The 15,669-nt window shown below is 47.9% G+C and overlaps 1 protein-coding gene across 1 annotated transcript in view; it reads right to left on the reverse strand.

Annotated features, from left to right (window-relative positions):
• Positions 1-15,669, reverse strand: part of LOC128694073 (hillarin-like) — a 306,029-nt gene that overhangs the window by 156,056 nt on the left and 134,304 nt on the right. The window contains exon 3 of the mRNA XM_070093483.1: positions 8,560-8,657. Coding sequence (XP_069949584.1) covers positions 8,560-8,657 — 98 coding nt within the window. The remainder of the gene's footprint in view (positions 1-8,559; positions 8,658-15,669) is intronic.

Here is a 15,669-nt window from a genome sequence, read left to right on the forward strand (position 1 = left end):
ATGGGACTTGGATGTCCAATAATTGGACTTAGATGTCCAATAATGGGACTTGGATGTCCAATAATGGGACTTGGATGTCCAATAATGGAACTTGGATGTCCAATAATGGGACTTGGATGTCCAATAATTGGACTTAGATGTCCAATAATGGGACTTGGATGTCCAATAATGGGACTTGGATGTCCAATAATGGAACTTGGATGTCCAATAATGGAACTTGGATGTCCAATAATGGGACTTGGATGACCAATAATGGAACTTGGATGTCCAATAATGGAACTTGGATGACCAATACATCAGGCAACAGTGAGGACGTACACCCGGGGGTTGCGTCTGGTATCTCTGGTCATGTGATGTTTAAGGCGAAATAATTAAGCAGAAACCTCATGTGTATTTCACAGTTAAAAAGACCGAAAATTCTGGAAAATTTCAAACTAGACCCTGTTATTTTTTCCAAAAATTTTAAACTTTTTTTTTATTAGTGAAAAAATAGAATATGAAGTAAGACTTTATTTGTCAATAATACGCAATAATATACAATTGTTGTATACAATTGTTGTATGTAATTGTTGTATACAATTGTTGTATACAATTGTTGTAATTGTTGTATACAATTGTTGTATACAATTGTTGTATGTAATTGTTGTATACAATTGTTGTATACAATTGTTGTATACAATTGTTGTATACAATTGTATACAATTGTTGTATACAATTGTTGTATGTAATTTTTGTATACAATTGTTGTATACAATTGTTGTATACAATTGTTGTATACAATTGTTGTATACAATTGTTGTATACAATTGTTGTATACAATTGTTGTATACAATTGTTGTATACAATTGTTGTATACAATTGTTGTATGTAATTGTTGTATACAATTGTTGTATGTAATTGTTGTATACAATTGTTGTATACAATTGTATACAATTTTCAAAACATATAAATAAATACGATAATAAGTCACCTAATTAAAGGTGTAATAAGTACGTATATTAGCAGGTACATAATTTGTAATATTACCGAGAATATATTGAATATTCCCGGGAAGATATTAATATTTCAGGACATCTAATGGATTTGGCGTTGGTGATTTTCGCGTGCGTGGTCGTCGTGCGTGGTCGTCGTGCGTGGTTGTCGTGCGTGGTCGTCGTGCTTTGTTGTCGTGCGTGGTCGTTGAGCTTTGTTGTCGTGCGTGGTCGTCGTGCTTGGTTGTCGTGCTTGGTTGTCGTGCTTGGTTGACGTGCGTGGTCGTCGTGCTTGGTTGTCGTGCTTGGTTGTCGTGCTTGGTTGACGTGCGTGGTCGTCGTGCTTGGTTGTCGTGCTTGGTTGTCGTGCTTGGTTGACGTGCGTGGTCGTCGTGCTTGGTTGTCGTGCGTGGTCGTCGTGCGTGGTTGTCGTGCGTGGTCGTCGTGCGTGGTCGTCGTGCGTGGTTGTCGTTTGTGGTCGTCGTGCTTTGTTGTCGTGCGTGGTCGTCGAGCTTTGTTGTCGTGCGTGGACGTCGTGCTTGGTTGACGTGCGTGGTCGTCGTGCTTGGTTGTCGTGCGTGGTCGTCGTGCTTGGTTGTCGTGCGTGGTCGTCGTGCTTGGTTGTCGTGCTTGGTTGTCGTGCGTGGTCGTCGTGATTGGTTGTCGTGCTTGGTTGTCGTGCGTGGTCGTCGTGCTTGGTTGTCGTGCGTGGTCGTCGTGCTTGGTTGTCGTGCGTGGTCGTCGTGCTTGGTTGTCGTGCGTGGTCGTCGTGCTTGGTTGACGTGCGTGGTCGTCGTGCTTGGTTGTCGTGCGTGGTCGTCGTGCTTGGTTGTCGTGCGTGGTCGTCGTGCTTGGTTGTCGTGCTTGGTTGTCTTGCGTGGTCGTCGTGCTTGGTTGACGTGCGTGGTCGTCGTGCTTGGTTGTCGTGCGTGGTCGTCGTGCTTGGTTGTCGTGCGTGGTCGTCGTGCGTGGTTGTCGTGCGTGGTCGTCGTGCTTGGTCGTCATGCTTGGTCGTCGTGCTTGGTCGTCATGCGTTGTCGTCATGCGTGGTCGTCATGCATGGTCGTCATGCGTGGTCGTCGTTCAACACATCGAACGTTGTGAGTACCGGAAGTGACTTGGGATAACCCGCCTTGGCTAACAAATCACTGGTTATTATTATTATTATTATTATTATTATTATTATTATTATTATTATTATTATTATTATTATTATTATTATTATTATTATTATTATTATTATTATTATTATTATTATTATTATTAATATTATTATTATTATTAATATTATTATTATTATTATTATTATCATTATTATTATTATTATTATTATTATTATTATTATTATTATTATTATTATTATTATTATTATTATTATTATTATTACCTATACCTGGTAGAAGGATTATATGACCTTCGTTGTTTTGGTCGTACTGGACATGTTCTGACTGTCGTGTATGTTTACCCTGCACTACGACCCATGACTTCCTTGTTACACATGTCCTGGAAGTTGAGGTGACGGGTAGTCTGCCGTCTACAGGTGGGTAGCACGCTTCTTAAGTAGGAGGATAGAGGTCAATCGGGAATCAATCGGCTGAATCAATCGGCTGGCCTAGCATGTCTCTTTTTCTCTGCCTGGTAGAACGATGTGTTAGGTTACTGCCAAACACATTGCTCTACTAGGTAGAGAGAAGCGCTGTGTGTTCACTTAGGGCCAAGCAAGCATCTCTGAGTCAACATCATTTCTCTCCTGTGGCTGCTACTTAACTCACTCATGACAAGTGTTAAAATCTATAAGAATAGGCACTTTTTTTTCTAAAATAATGAATTTTTAATAAAAAATTATTTAAGTTATATAATTTCAGTATACCTCTCTATTTACCCTGGGGTCGTTAAGCGTCGTCGAGCTGGACTCAATGGTGGGTGGGGAAGTAGAGACCTGAAAGTGATTCTAACTTTGTATGGATAATCTTTTTCCAGTAGGCCTTCTACAGTGTTCCTACATTCTTATGTTCTTATGTAATGACCCCGCGCTCCTCCAGACTCTCTTGCGAGGCTAGTACCGCTCTCAGCCGCTTTTTTGTTGCCTGGTCCTGGAGCTAGCGTTGACCCTGACTTCTTTGCTACCTCTGGCCTTATCAGTAGTTGCGCCATGTTCCTGGTTTCTTCAGCGATGCAGCATCGACTTCCGGGTGGTTTGCTCGTCACAAGATAAAGTGGCTCGGAGCCAGCGTCAAAACAACTAGTGGATGATTCTGACCTAACTAACTTAAGAACCGTCACTCTTCACTCACGTCACTAGGAGCAAGCTACCTCACAAATGTATTTGAAATACTGTCTTAGACAAAATTATTTTCCCATCAACCAACAACACCTAATTACCTTACTGACCATGTTCTGTGTTCAGTCATGTCTAAGATGCTGTGACATTCCATGCTATGTGTTCAGTCATGTCTAAGATGCTGTGACATTCCCTGCTATGTGTTCAGTCATGTCTAAGATGCTGTGACATTCCCTGTTCTGTGTTCAGTCATGTTTAACATGCCATGACATTTCCTGCTCTGTGCTCAGTCATGTCTAAGATGCTGTAACATTCCCTGCTATGTGTTCAGTCATGTTTTAGATGCTATGACATTCACTGCTATGTGTTCAGTCATGTCTTAGATGCTATGACATTCCCTGCTCTGTGTTCAGTCATGTCTAAGATGCTATGACATTCCCTGCTCGGTGTTCATTCATGTCTTAGATGCTATGGCATTCCATGCTATGTGTTCAGTCATGTCTAAGATGCTATGACATTCCCTGCTCTGTGTTCAGTCATGTCTAAGATGCTATGACATTCCCTGCTCTGTGTTCAGTCATGTCTAAGATGCTATGACATTCCCTGCTATGTGTTCAGTCATGTCTAAGATGCTATGACATTCCCTGCTCTGTGTTCAGTCATGTCTAAGATGCTATGACATTCCCTACTCTGTGTTCACTCATGTCTTAGATGCTATGACATTCCCTACTCTGTGTTCAATCATGTCTTAGATGCTATGACATTCCCTGCTCTGTGTTCAGTCATGTCTAAGATGCTATGACATTCCCTACTCTGTGTTCAGTCATGTCTTAGATGCTATAACATTCCCTACTCTGTGTTCAGTCATGTCTAAGATGCTATGACATTCCCTGCTCTGTCTTCAGTCATGTCTAAGATGCCATGACATTCCCTACTCTGTGTTCAGTCATGTCTTAGATGCTATGACATTCCCTACTCTGTGTTCAGTCATGTCTAAGATGCTATGACATTCCATGCTATGTGTTCAGTCATGTCTAAGATGCTATGACATTCCCTGCTCTGTGTTCAGTCATGTCTAAGATGCTATGACATTCCCTACTCTGTGTTCAGTCATGTATTAGATGCTATGACATTTCCTACTCTGTGTTCACTCATGTCTTAGATGCTATGACATTCCCTACTCTGTGTTCAGTCATGTCAAAGATGCTATGACATTCATTGCTATGTGTTCAGTCATGTCTAAGATGCTATGACATTCCCTGCTATGTGTTCAGTCATGTCTAAGATGCTATGACATTCCCTGCTCTGTCTTCAGTCATGTCTAAGAAGCTATGACATTCCCTACTCTGTGTTCAGTCATGTCTTAGATGCTATGACATTTCCTACTCTGTGTTCAGTCATGTCTTAGATGCTATGACATTCCCTGCTCTGTGTTCAGTCATGTCTAAGATGCTATGACATTCCCTACTCTGTGTTCAGTCATGTCTTAGATGCTATGACATTCCCTACTCTGTGTTCAGTCATGTCTAAGATGCTATGACATTCCCTGCTCTGTGTTCAGTCATTTCTAAGATGCTATGACATTCCCTACTCTGTGTTCAGTAATGTCTTAGATGCTATGACATTCCCTACTCTGTGTTCAGTCATTTCTAAGATGCTATGACATTCCCTGCTCTGTGTTCAGTCATGTCTAAGATGCTATGACATTCCCTGCTCTGTGTTCTCTCATGTCTAAGATGCTGTGACATTCCCTGCTCTGTGTTCAGTCATGTCTAAGATGCTGGGACATTCCCTGCTCTGTGTTCAGTCATGTCTAAGATGCTATGACATTCCCTGCTCTGTGTTCAGTCATGTCTAAGATGCTGTGACATTCCGTGCTGTGACCAGACATGTCTAAGATGCTGTGACATTCCCTGCAGTGTTCAAACATGTCTAAGATGCTGTGACATTCCCTGCTCTGTGTTCAGTCATGTTTAACATGCTATGTCATTCCCTGCTCTGTGTTCAGTCATGTCTAAGATGCTGTGACATTCGCTGCTCTGTGTTCAGTCATGTTTAACATACTATGGCATTCCCTGCCCTGTGTTCAGTCATGTCTAATGTGGCATGCAAAGAGTACGTAACCTTTATTCGGCGCATGTACACACCCTCATTTACAGGCTATCTCCCCCAACCAGCGAACCAGGTTGCTAAGAGTTGATGATGGGGCCCCGTCGTTCAACTAGTGACCAGGTTCTAGCCAATAAGATGATGGTTTTGGCAATCGCAGAGGTTATGTGGGCACCGCTCTCCTGTCTGCCCTTGTCATTCCCATTCTAGAGCTGGTTGAAGCACGGTCTGCTATCTTGTGGCTTCTATTTCTGCTTTGCTTACCGTGGAGTGCACTATACTTATCACTGTACATAGTGTACATATTGCTGTTATAAATTGGTGAAGGATAATATAAGTCTAAACTTTTTCTACTGTGTTTATTTTGCTCCCATTACACCCGGGGTAACAGGCCATTTGGAATCCTGGGTTGTAATATCTAACATGCTATGACATTTCCTACTCTCTGTTTAGTCATGTCTAAGATGCTATGACATTCCCTGCTCTGTGTTCAGTCGTGTCTAAGATGCTATGACATTCCCTACTGTGTTCAGTCACGACTAAGATGCTATGACATTCCCTGCTATGTGTTCAGTCATGTCTAAGATGCTATGACATTCCCTGCTATGTGTTCAGTCATGTCTAAGATGCTATGACATTCCCTGCTATGTGTTCAGTAATGTCTAACATGCTATAACATTCCCTGCTCTGTGTTCAGTCATGTCTAACATGCTATTACATTCCCTGCTCTGTGTTCAGTCATGTCTAACATGCTATGACATTCCCTGCTCTGTGTTCAGTCATGTCTAACATGCTATAACATTCCCTGCTCTGTGTTCAGTCATGTCTAACATGCTATTACATTCCCTGCTCTGTGTTCAGTCATGTCTAACATGCTATAACATTCCCTGCTCTGTGTTCAGTCATGTCTAACATGCTATAACATTCCCTGCTCTGTGTTCAGTCATGTCTAACATGCTATTACATTCCCTGCTCTGTGTTCAGTCATGTCTAACATGCTATAACATTCCCTGCTCTGTGTTCAGTCATGTCTAACATGATATAACATTCCCTGCTCTGTGTTCAGTCATGTCTAACATGCTATTACATTCCCTGCTCTGTGTTCAGTCATGTCTAACATGCTATGACATTCCCTGCTCTGTGTTCAGTCATGTCTAACATGCTATTACATTCCCTGCTCTGTGTTCAGTCATGTCTAACATGCTATTACATTCCCTGCTCTGTGTTCAGTCATGTCTAACATGCTATAACATTCCCTGCTCTGTGTTCAGTCATGTCTAACATGCTATAACATTCCCTGCTCTGTGTTCAGTCATGTCTAACATGCTATAACATTCCCTGCTCTGTGTTCAGTCATGTCTAACATGCTATAACATTCCCTGCTCTGTGATCAGTCATGTCTAACATGCTATAACATTCCCTGCTCTGTGTTCAGTCATGTCTAACATACTATTACATTCCCTGCTCTGTGTTCAGTCATGTCTAATATGCTATGACATTCCCTGCTCTGTGTTCAGTCATGTCTAATATGCTATGACATTCCCTGCTCTGTGATCAGTCATGTCTAACATGCTATAACATTCCCTGCTCTGTGTTCAGTCATGTCTAACATGCTATGACATCTTATTCTACACATTTATTCAGGCAAATAATTATAAATAAAAATTTTAAATATAAATCTTTAATATAAATTTGACAGTTGTTTATTACAAGTTAATTTGAGCCCATAAATTTATCTTTAATTAAATACTTTCTAAATTTTTAGTGATTTAATTCAGATTTTAAATTGGTGAATTGTTTTCTAGTTATATTAAGGTGTATAACAGCTGATAGACGCAAGAATAACCCACTGGGGTTTAGCGGACCAGCGGACGGAGGACTGAGTCTTCTCCACCTCTCCATGAGATGAATAATCCACATGAGTTTCGTGAACGAAGGATCGAGCCTGCACTGAATGATTCCAGGCACTGAATGATTCCAGGCACTGAATGATTCCAGGCACTGAGTGATTCCAGGCACTGAATGATTCCAGGCACTGAATGATTCCAGGCACTGAATGATTCCAGGCACTGAATGATTCCAGGCACTGAATGATTCCAGGCACTGAATGATTCCAGGCACTGAATGATTCCAGGCACTGAATGATTCCAGGCACTGAATGATTCCAGGCACTGAATGATTCCAGGCACTGAATGATTCCAGGCACTGAATGATTCCAGTCACACTGAATGATTCCAGGCACTGAATGATTCTAGGCACTGAATGATTCCAGGCACTGAATGATTCCAGGCACTGAATGATTCCAGGCATTGAATGATTCCAGGCACTGAATGATTCCAGGCACTGAATGATTCCAGTCACACTGAATGATTCCAGGCACTGAATGATTCCAGGCACTGAATGATTCCAGGCACTGAATGATTCCAGGCATTGAATGATTCCAGGCACTGAATGATTCCAGGCACTGAATGATTCCAGGCACTGAATGATTCCAGGCACTGAATGATTCCAGGCACTGAAGGATTCCAGGCACTGAATGATTCCAGGCACTGAATGATTCCAGGCATTGAATGATTCCAGGCACTGAATGATTCCAGGCACTGAATGATTCTAGGCACTGAATGATTCTAGGCACTGAATGATTCCAGGCACTGAATGATTCTAGGCACTGAATGATTCCAGGCACTGAATGATTCTAGGCACTGAATGATTCCAGGCACTGAATGATTCCAGGCACTGAATGATTCCAGGCATTGAATGATTCCAGGCACTGAATGATTCCAGGCACTGAATGATTCCAGGCACTGAATGATTCCAGGCACTGAATGATTCCAGGCACTGAATGATTCCAGGCACTGAATGATTCCAGGCACTGAATGATTCCAGGCATTGAATGATTCCAGGCACTGAATGATTCCAGGCACTGAATGATTCTAGGCACTGAATGATTCCAGGCACTGAATGATTCCAGGCACTGAATGATTCCAGGCATTGAATGATTCCAGGCACTGAATTATTCCAGGCACTGAATGATTCCAGGCTCTGAATGATTCCAGGCACTGAATGATTCCAGGCACTGAATGATTCCAGGCACTGAATGATTCCAGGCACTGAATGATTCCAGGCACTGAATGATTCACTCGGGTTTAGTTCTCCACATGAATATGAGTAGATATGAGAGTAGCCTTGAGGGTTTACCTTGACGGTGTGTGTGCTGGTGGTAGGTCGAGCCAGGTCTGTGACCAGGGGTAGGTACCTGTAGTCGGTCTGAACGAACGCGTCCGTCCGACTCAGCTCTGTGAAGACAGGTCAGCGTGAGTTACTCACCTGCTGAAGGGTTTTGCATCCAAGGAACTGCAGCTACCCTCCCCATTCCCCCCTTTCCTCAAGGTGATGTAATGAACCCTACACTAGTTTACAAGGAGGAACTAGGTTGCTAGGTTAATGGAGTTTACAGCAGTGATCCTAGAGCCCTTGTGGCCTCACGTTAACCTCTCAACCAAACCCGCACATAGAAGAAACGAGCTGACAGGTGTATTTCTCTCAGCACACACATGCTGATCATACACCTGTCAGGGTATATATCATGTGTTTATTATTATTATTATTATTATTATTATTATTATTATTATTATTATTATTATTATTATTATTATTATTATTATATTCCTACCAAAGCAGTCAAGTCATCACGGTATTGCATCTCTTTAAGAGGTTACCATTACTAATGTATCCAAGAACAGCGTAGACAGAAGAAAGAGCTGCCAAACCCTGTCATCCTGTACTTGGGACGGTATTCCCATCCTTATAGCAACATGTGGCTAGTTCCCGCATGAGACAACTGGAAGCAGAGTGAAGCCTTTATAAGGTCGAGCTGGGTGAGCAGAGGGTGGATCAGAAGGCACCAGAGGCTGGAGGATGGTCTGACATAGCAGGTGGGTGACCTGGTTCATGGTGGGTGACCTAGGTCATGGTGGGTGATCTGGTTCATGGTGGGTGACCTGGATCATGGTGGGTGACCTGGTTCATGGTGGGTGACCTGGTACATGGTGGGTGACCTGGTTTATGGTGGGTGACCTGGTTCATGGTGGGTGACCTGGTTCACGGTGGGTGACCTGGGACATGGTGGGCGATCTGGTTCATGGTGGGTGACCTGGATCATGGTGGGTGACCTGGTTCATAGTGGGTGACCTGGTTCATGGTGGGTGACCTGGTTCATGGTGGGTGACCTGGTTCATGGTGGGTGATCTGGTTCATGGTGGGTGACCTGGTTCATGGTGGGTGACCTAGTTCATGGTGAGTGACCTGGTTCATTGAGGGTGATCTGGTTCAGGGTGGGTGACCTGGTTCATAGTGGGTGACCTGGTTCATGGTGGGTGACCTGGTTCATGGTGGGTGACCTGGTTCATGGTGAGTGACCTGATTCACGATGGATGACCTGGTTCATTGTGGGTGACCTGGTTTATGGTGGGTGACCTGGTTCATGGTGAGTGACCTGATTCATGATGGATGACCTGGTTCATTGTGCGTGACCTGGTTTATGGTGGGTGACCTGGTTCATGGTGGGTGACCTGGTTCATGGTGGGTGATCTGGTTCATGGTGAGTGACCTGGTTCATGGTGGGTGGCCTGGTTCATGGTGGGTGACCTGGTTCATGGTGGGTGACCTGGTTCATGGTGGGTGACCTGGTTCATGGTGGGTGACCTGGTTCATGGTGGGTAATCTAGTTCATGGTGAGTGACCTGGTTCATGGTTGACCTGGTTCATGGTGGGTGACCTGGTTCATGGTGGGTGACCTGGTTCATGGTGGGTGACCTGGTTCATGGTGAGTGACCTGATTCACGATGGATCACCTGGTTCATTGTGGGTGACCTGGTTTATGGTGGGTGACCTGGTTCATGGTGAGTGACCTGATTCATGATGGATGACCTGGTTCATTGTGGGTGACCTGGTTTATGGTGAGTGACCTGGTTCATGGTGGGTGACCTGGTTCATGGTGGGTGATCTGGTTCATAATGAGTGACCTGGTTCATGGTGGGTGGCCTGGTTCATGGTGGGTGACCTGGTTCATGGTGGGTGACCTGGTTCATGGTGGGTGACCTGGTTCATGGTGGGTGACCTGGTTCATGGTGGGTAATCTAGTTCATGGTGAGTGACCTGGTTCATGGTTGACCTGGTTCATGGCTGGTGACCTGGTTCATGGTGGGTGACCTGGTTCATGGTGGGTGACCTGGTTCATGGTGGGTGACCTGGTTCATGGTGGGTGATCTGGTTCATGGTGAGTGACCTGGTTCATGGTTGACCTGGTTCATGGCTGGTGACCTGGTTCATGGTGGGTGACCTGGTTCATGGTGGGTGACCTGGTTCATGGTGGGTGACCTGGTTCATGGTGGGTGATCTGGTTCATGGTGAGTAACCTGGTTCATGGTTGACCTGGTTCATGGCGGGTGACCTGGTTCATGGTGGGTGACCTGGTTCGTGGTGGGTGACATGGTTTATGGTGGGTGATCTGGTTCATGGTGGGTGACCTGGTTTATGGTGGGTAACCTGGTTCATGGTGGGTGACCTGGTTCATGGTGGGTGACCTGGTTCATGGTGGGTTGTTTGGTTCATGGTGGGTGACCTGGTTCATGGGGGGTGACCTGGTTCATGGTGGGTGATCTGGTTCATGGTGGGTGGTCTGGTTCATGGTGGGTGACCTGGTTCATGGTGGGTGACCTGGTTCATGGTGGGTGACCTGGTTCATGGTGGGTGACCTGGTTCATGGTGGGTGACCTGGTTCATGGTGGGTGACCTGGTTCATGGTGGGTGACCTGGTTCATGGTGGGTGGTCTGGTTGATGGTGGGTGACCTGGTTCATGGTGGGTGACCTGGTTCATGGTGGGTGACCTGGTTCATGGTGAGTGGTCTGGTTCATGGTGGGTGACCTGGTTCATGGTGGGTGACCTGGTTCATGGTGGGTGACCTGGTTCATGGTGGGTGACCTGGTTCATGGTGTTTGACCTGGTTCATGGTGGGTGACCTGGTTAATGGTGGGTGACCTGGGTCATGGTGGGTGATCTGGTTCATGGTGGGTGACCTGGTTCATTGTGGGTGACCTGGTTCATTGTGGGTGACCTGGTTCATGGTGGGTGACCTGGTTCATGGTGGGTGACCTGGTTCATGGTGGGTGATCTGGTTAATGGTGGGTGACCTGGTTCATGGTGGGTGACCTGGTTCATGGTGAGTGACCTGGTTCATTGTGGGTGATCTGGTTCATGGTGGGTGACCTGGTTCATGGTGGGTGACCTGGTTCATGGTAGGTGACCTGGTTCATGGTGGGTGACCTGGTTTATGATGGGTGACCTGGTTCATGGTGGGTGACCTGGTTCATTGTGAGTGACGTGATTCATGATGGGTGACCTGGTTCATGGTGGGTGACCTGGCTCATGGTGGGTGATCTGGTTCATGGTGAGTGACCTGGTTCATGGAGGGTGACCTGGTTCATGGTGGGTGACCTGGTTCATGGTGAGTGACCTGGTTCATGGTGGGTGACCTGGTTCGTGGTGGGTGACCTGGTTCATGGTGGGTGACCTGGTTCATGGTGGGTGACCTGGTTCGTGGTGGGTGACCTGGTTCATGGTGAGTGACCTGATTCATGATGGGTGACCTGGTTCATGGTGGGTGACCTGGTTTATGCTGGGTGACCTGGTTCATGGTGGGTGACCTGGTTCATGTTGGGTGACCTGGTTCATGGTGAGTGACCTGGTTAATGGTGGGTGGCCTGGTTCATGGTGGGTGACCTGGTTCATGGTGGGTGACCTGGTTCATGGTGAGTGACCTGGTTCATATTGGGTGACCTGGTTTATGGTGGGTGATCTGGTTCATGGAGGGTGACCTGGTTTATGGTGGGTGACCTGGTTCATGGTGGGTGACCTGGTTCATGGTGGGTGGTCCGGTTCATGGTGGGTGGTCTGGTTCATGGTGGGTGACCTGGTTCATGGTGGGTGACCTGGGTCATGGTGGGTGACCTTGTTCATGGTGGGTGATCTGGTTCATGGTGGGTGACCTGGTTCATGCTGCGTGATCTGGTTCATGGTGGGTGACCTGGTTCATGGTGGGTGACCTGGTTCATTGTGAGTGACCTGGTTCATTGTGGGTGATCTGGTTCATGGTGGGTGACCTGGTTCATGGTGGGTGACCTGGTTCATGGTGGGTGACCTGGTTCATGGTGGGTGACCTGGTTTATGGTGGGTGACCTGGTTCATGGTGGGTGACCTGGTTCATGATGAGTGACCTGATTCATGATGGGTGACCTGGTTTATGGTTGGTGACCTGGTTCATGGTGGGTGACCTGGTTCATGGTGGGTGATCTGGTTCATGGTGAGTGACCTGGTTCATGGTGGGTGGCCTGGTTCATGGTGGGTGATCTGGTTCATGTTGGGTGACCTGGTTCATGGTGGGTGACCTGGTTCATGGTGGGTGACCTGGTTCATGGTGGGTGACCTGGTTCGTGGTGGGTGACCTGTTTCATGGTGAGTGACCTGATTCATAATGGGTGACCTGGTTCATTGTGGGTGACCTGGTTTATGGTGGGTGACCTGGTTCATGGTGGGTGACCTGGTTCATGGTGGGTGACCTGGTTCATGGTGAGCGACCTGGTTCATGGTGGGTGGCCTGGTTCATTGTGGGTGACCTGGTTCATGGTGGGTGACCTGGTTCAAGGTGGGTGACCTGGTTCATGGTGGGTGACCTGGTTTATGGTGGGTGATCTGGTTCATGGTGGGTGACCTGGTTTATGGTGGGTGACCTGGTTCATGGTGGGTGACTTGGTTCGTGGTGGGTGGTCCGGTTCATGGTGGGTGACCTGGTTCATGGTGGGTGACCTGGTTCATGGTGGGTGACCTGGTTCATGGTGGGTGGTCCGGTTCATGGTGGGTGACCTGGTTCATGGTGGGTGACCTGGTTCATGGTGGGCGACCTGGTTCATGGTGGGTGGTCTGGTTCATGGTGGGTGACCTGGTTCATGGTGGGTGACCTGGTTCATGGTGGGTGACCTGGTTCATGGTGGGTGGTCTGGTTCATGGTGGGTGACCTGGTTCATGGTGGGTGACCTGGTTCATGGTGGGTGACCTGGTTCATTGTTGGTAGTCTGGTTCATGGTGGGTGACCTGGTTCATGGTGGGTGACCTGGTTCATGGTGGGTGACGTGGTTCATGGTGGGTGACCTGGTTCATGGTAGGTGACCTGGTTCATGGTGGGTGACCTAGTTCATGGTGGGTGACCTGGTTCATGGTGGGTGATCTGGTTCATGGAGGGTGACCTGGTTCATGGTGGGTGACCTGGTTCATGGTGGGTGACCTGGTTCATGGTGGATGACCTGGTTCATGGTGAGTGACCTGATTCATGATGGATGACCTGGTTCATTGTGGGTGACCTGGTTTATTGTGGGTGACCTGGTTCATGGTGGGTGACCTAGTTCATGGTGGGTGACCTGGTTCATGGTGGGTGACCTGCTTCATCGTGGGTGACCTAGTTCATGGAGGGTGACCTGGTTCATGGTGGGTGACCTGGTTCATGGTGGGTGACCTGGTTCATGGTGGGTGACTTGGTTCATGGTGGGTGGTCTGGGTCATGGTGGATGACCTGGTTCATGGTGGGTGGTCTGGGTCATGGTGGGTGACGTGGTTCATGGTGGGTGGTCTGGGTCATGGTGGATGACCTGGTTCATGGTGGGTGGTCTGGGTCATGGTGGGTGACCTGGTTCATGGTGGGTGGTCTGGGTCATGGTGGGTGACCTGGTTCATGGTGGGTGGTCTGGTTCATGGTGGGTGACCTGGTTCATGGTGGGTGGTCTGGGTCATGGTGGATGACCTGGTTCATGGTGGGTGGTCTGGGTCATGGTGGGTGACCTGGTTCATGGTGGGTGGTCTGGGTCATGGTGGATGACCTGGTTCATGGTGGGTGGTCTGGGTCATGGTGGGTGACCTGGTTCACGGTGGGTGGTCTGGGTCATGGTGGGTGACCTGGTTCATGGTGGGTGACCTGGTTCATGGTGGGTGACCTGGTTCATGGTGGGTGGTCTGGGTCATGGTGGGTGACCTGGTTCATGGTGGGTGACCTGGTTCATGGTGGGTGACCTGGTTCATGGTGGGTGGTCTGGTTCATGGTGGGTGACCTGGTTCATGGTGGGTGACCTGGTTCATGGTGGGTGACCTGGTTCATGGTGGGTGGTCTGGGTCATGGTGGGTGACCTGGTTCATGATGGGTGACCTGGTTCATGGTGGGTGACCTGGTTCATGGTGGGTGACCTGGTTCATGGTGGGTGACCTGGTTAATGGTGGGTGGTCTGGGTCATGGTGGGTGACCTGGTTCATGGTGGGTGACCTGGTTCATGGTGGGAGGTCTGGGTCATGGTGGGTGGTCTGGGTCATGGTGGGTGACCTGGTTCATGGTGGGTGACCTGGTTCATGGTGGGTGGTCTGGGTCATGGTGGGTGACCTGGTTCATGGTGGGTGACCTGGTTCATGGTGGGTGACCTGGTTCATGGTGGGCGGTCTGGTTCATGGTGGGTGACCTGGTTCATGGTGGGTGACCTGGTTCATGGTGGGTGACCTGGTTCATGGTGGGTGGTCTGGGTCATGGTGGATGACCTGGTTCATGGTGGGTGGTCTGGGTCATGGTGGGTGACCTGGTTCATGGTGGGTGGTCTGGGTCATGGTGGATGACCTGGTTCATGGTGGGTGGTCTGGGTCATGGTGGGTGACCTGGTTCATGGTGGGTGGTCTGGGTCATGGTGGGTGACCTGGTTCATGGTGGGTGGTCTGGTTCATGGTGGGTGACCTGGTTCATGGTGGGTGGTCTGGGTCATGGTGGATGACCTGGTTCATGGTGGGTGGTCTGGGTCATGGTGGGTGACCTGGTTCATGGTGGGTGGTCTGGGTCATGGTGGATGACCTGGTTCATGGTGGGTGGTCTGGGTCATGGTGGGTGACCTGGTTCACGGTGGGTGGTCTGGGTCATGGTGGGTGACCTGGTTCATGGTGGGTGACCTGGTTCATGGTGGGTGACCTGGTTCATGGTGGGTGGTCTGGGTCATGGTGGGTGACCTGGTTCATGGTGGGTGACCTGGTTCATGGTGGGTGACCTGGTTCATGGTGGGTGGTCTGGTTCATGGTGGGTGACCTGGTTCATGGTGGGTGACCTGGTTCATGGTGGGTGACCTGGTTCATGGTGGGTGGTCTGGATCATGGTGGGTGACCTGGTTCATGATGGGTGACCTGGTTCATGGTGGGTGACCTGGTTCATGGTGGGTGACCTGGTTCATGG

This window comes from Cherax quadricarinatus, chromosome 43 (genome assembly GCF_038502225.1).
Source record: "Cherax quadricarinatus isolate ZL_2023a chromosome 43, ASM3850222v1, whole genome shotgun sequence".
NCBI classification, from domain to species: Eukaryota; Metazoa; Arthropoda; class Malacostraca; order Decapoda; family Parastacidae; genus Cherax; species Cherax quadricarinatus.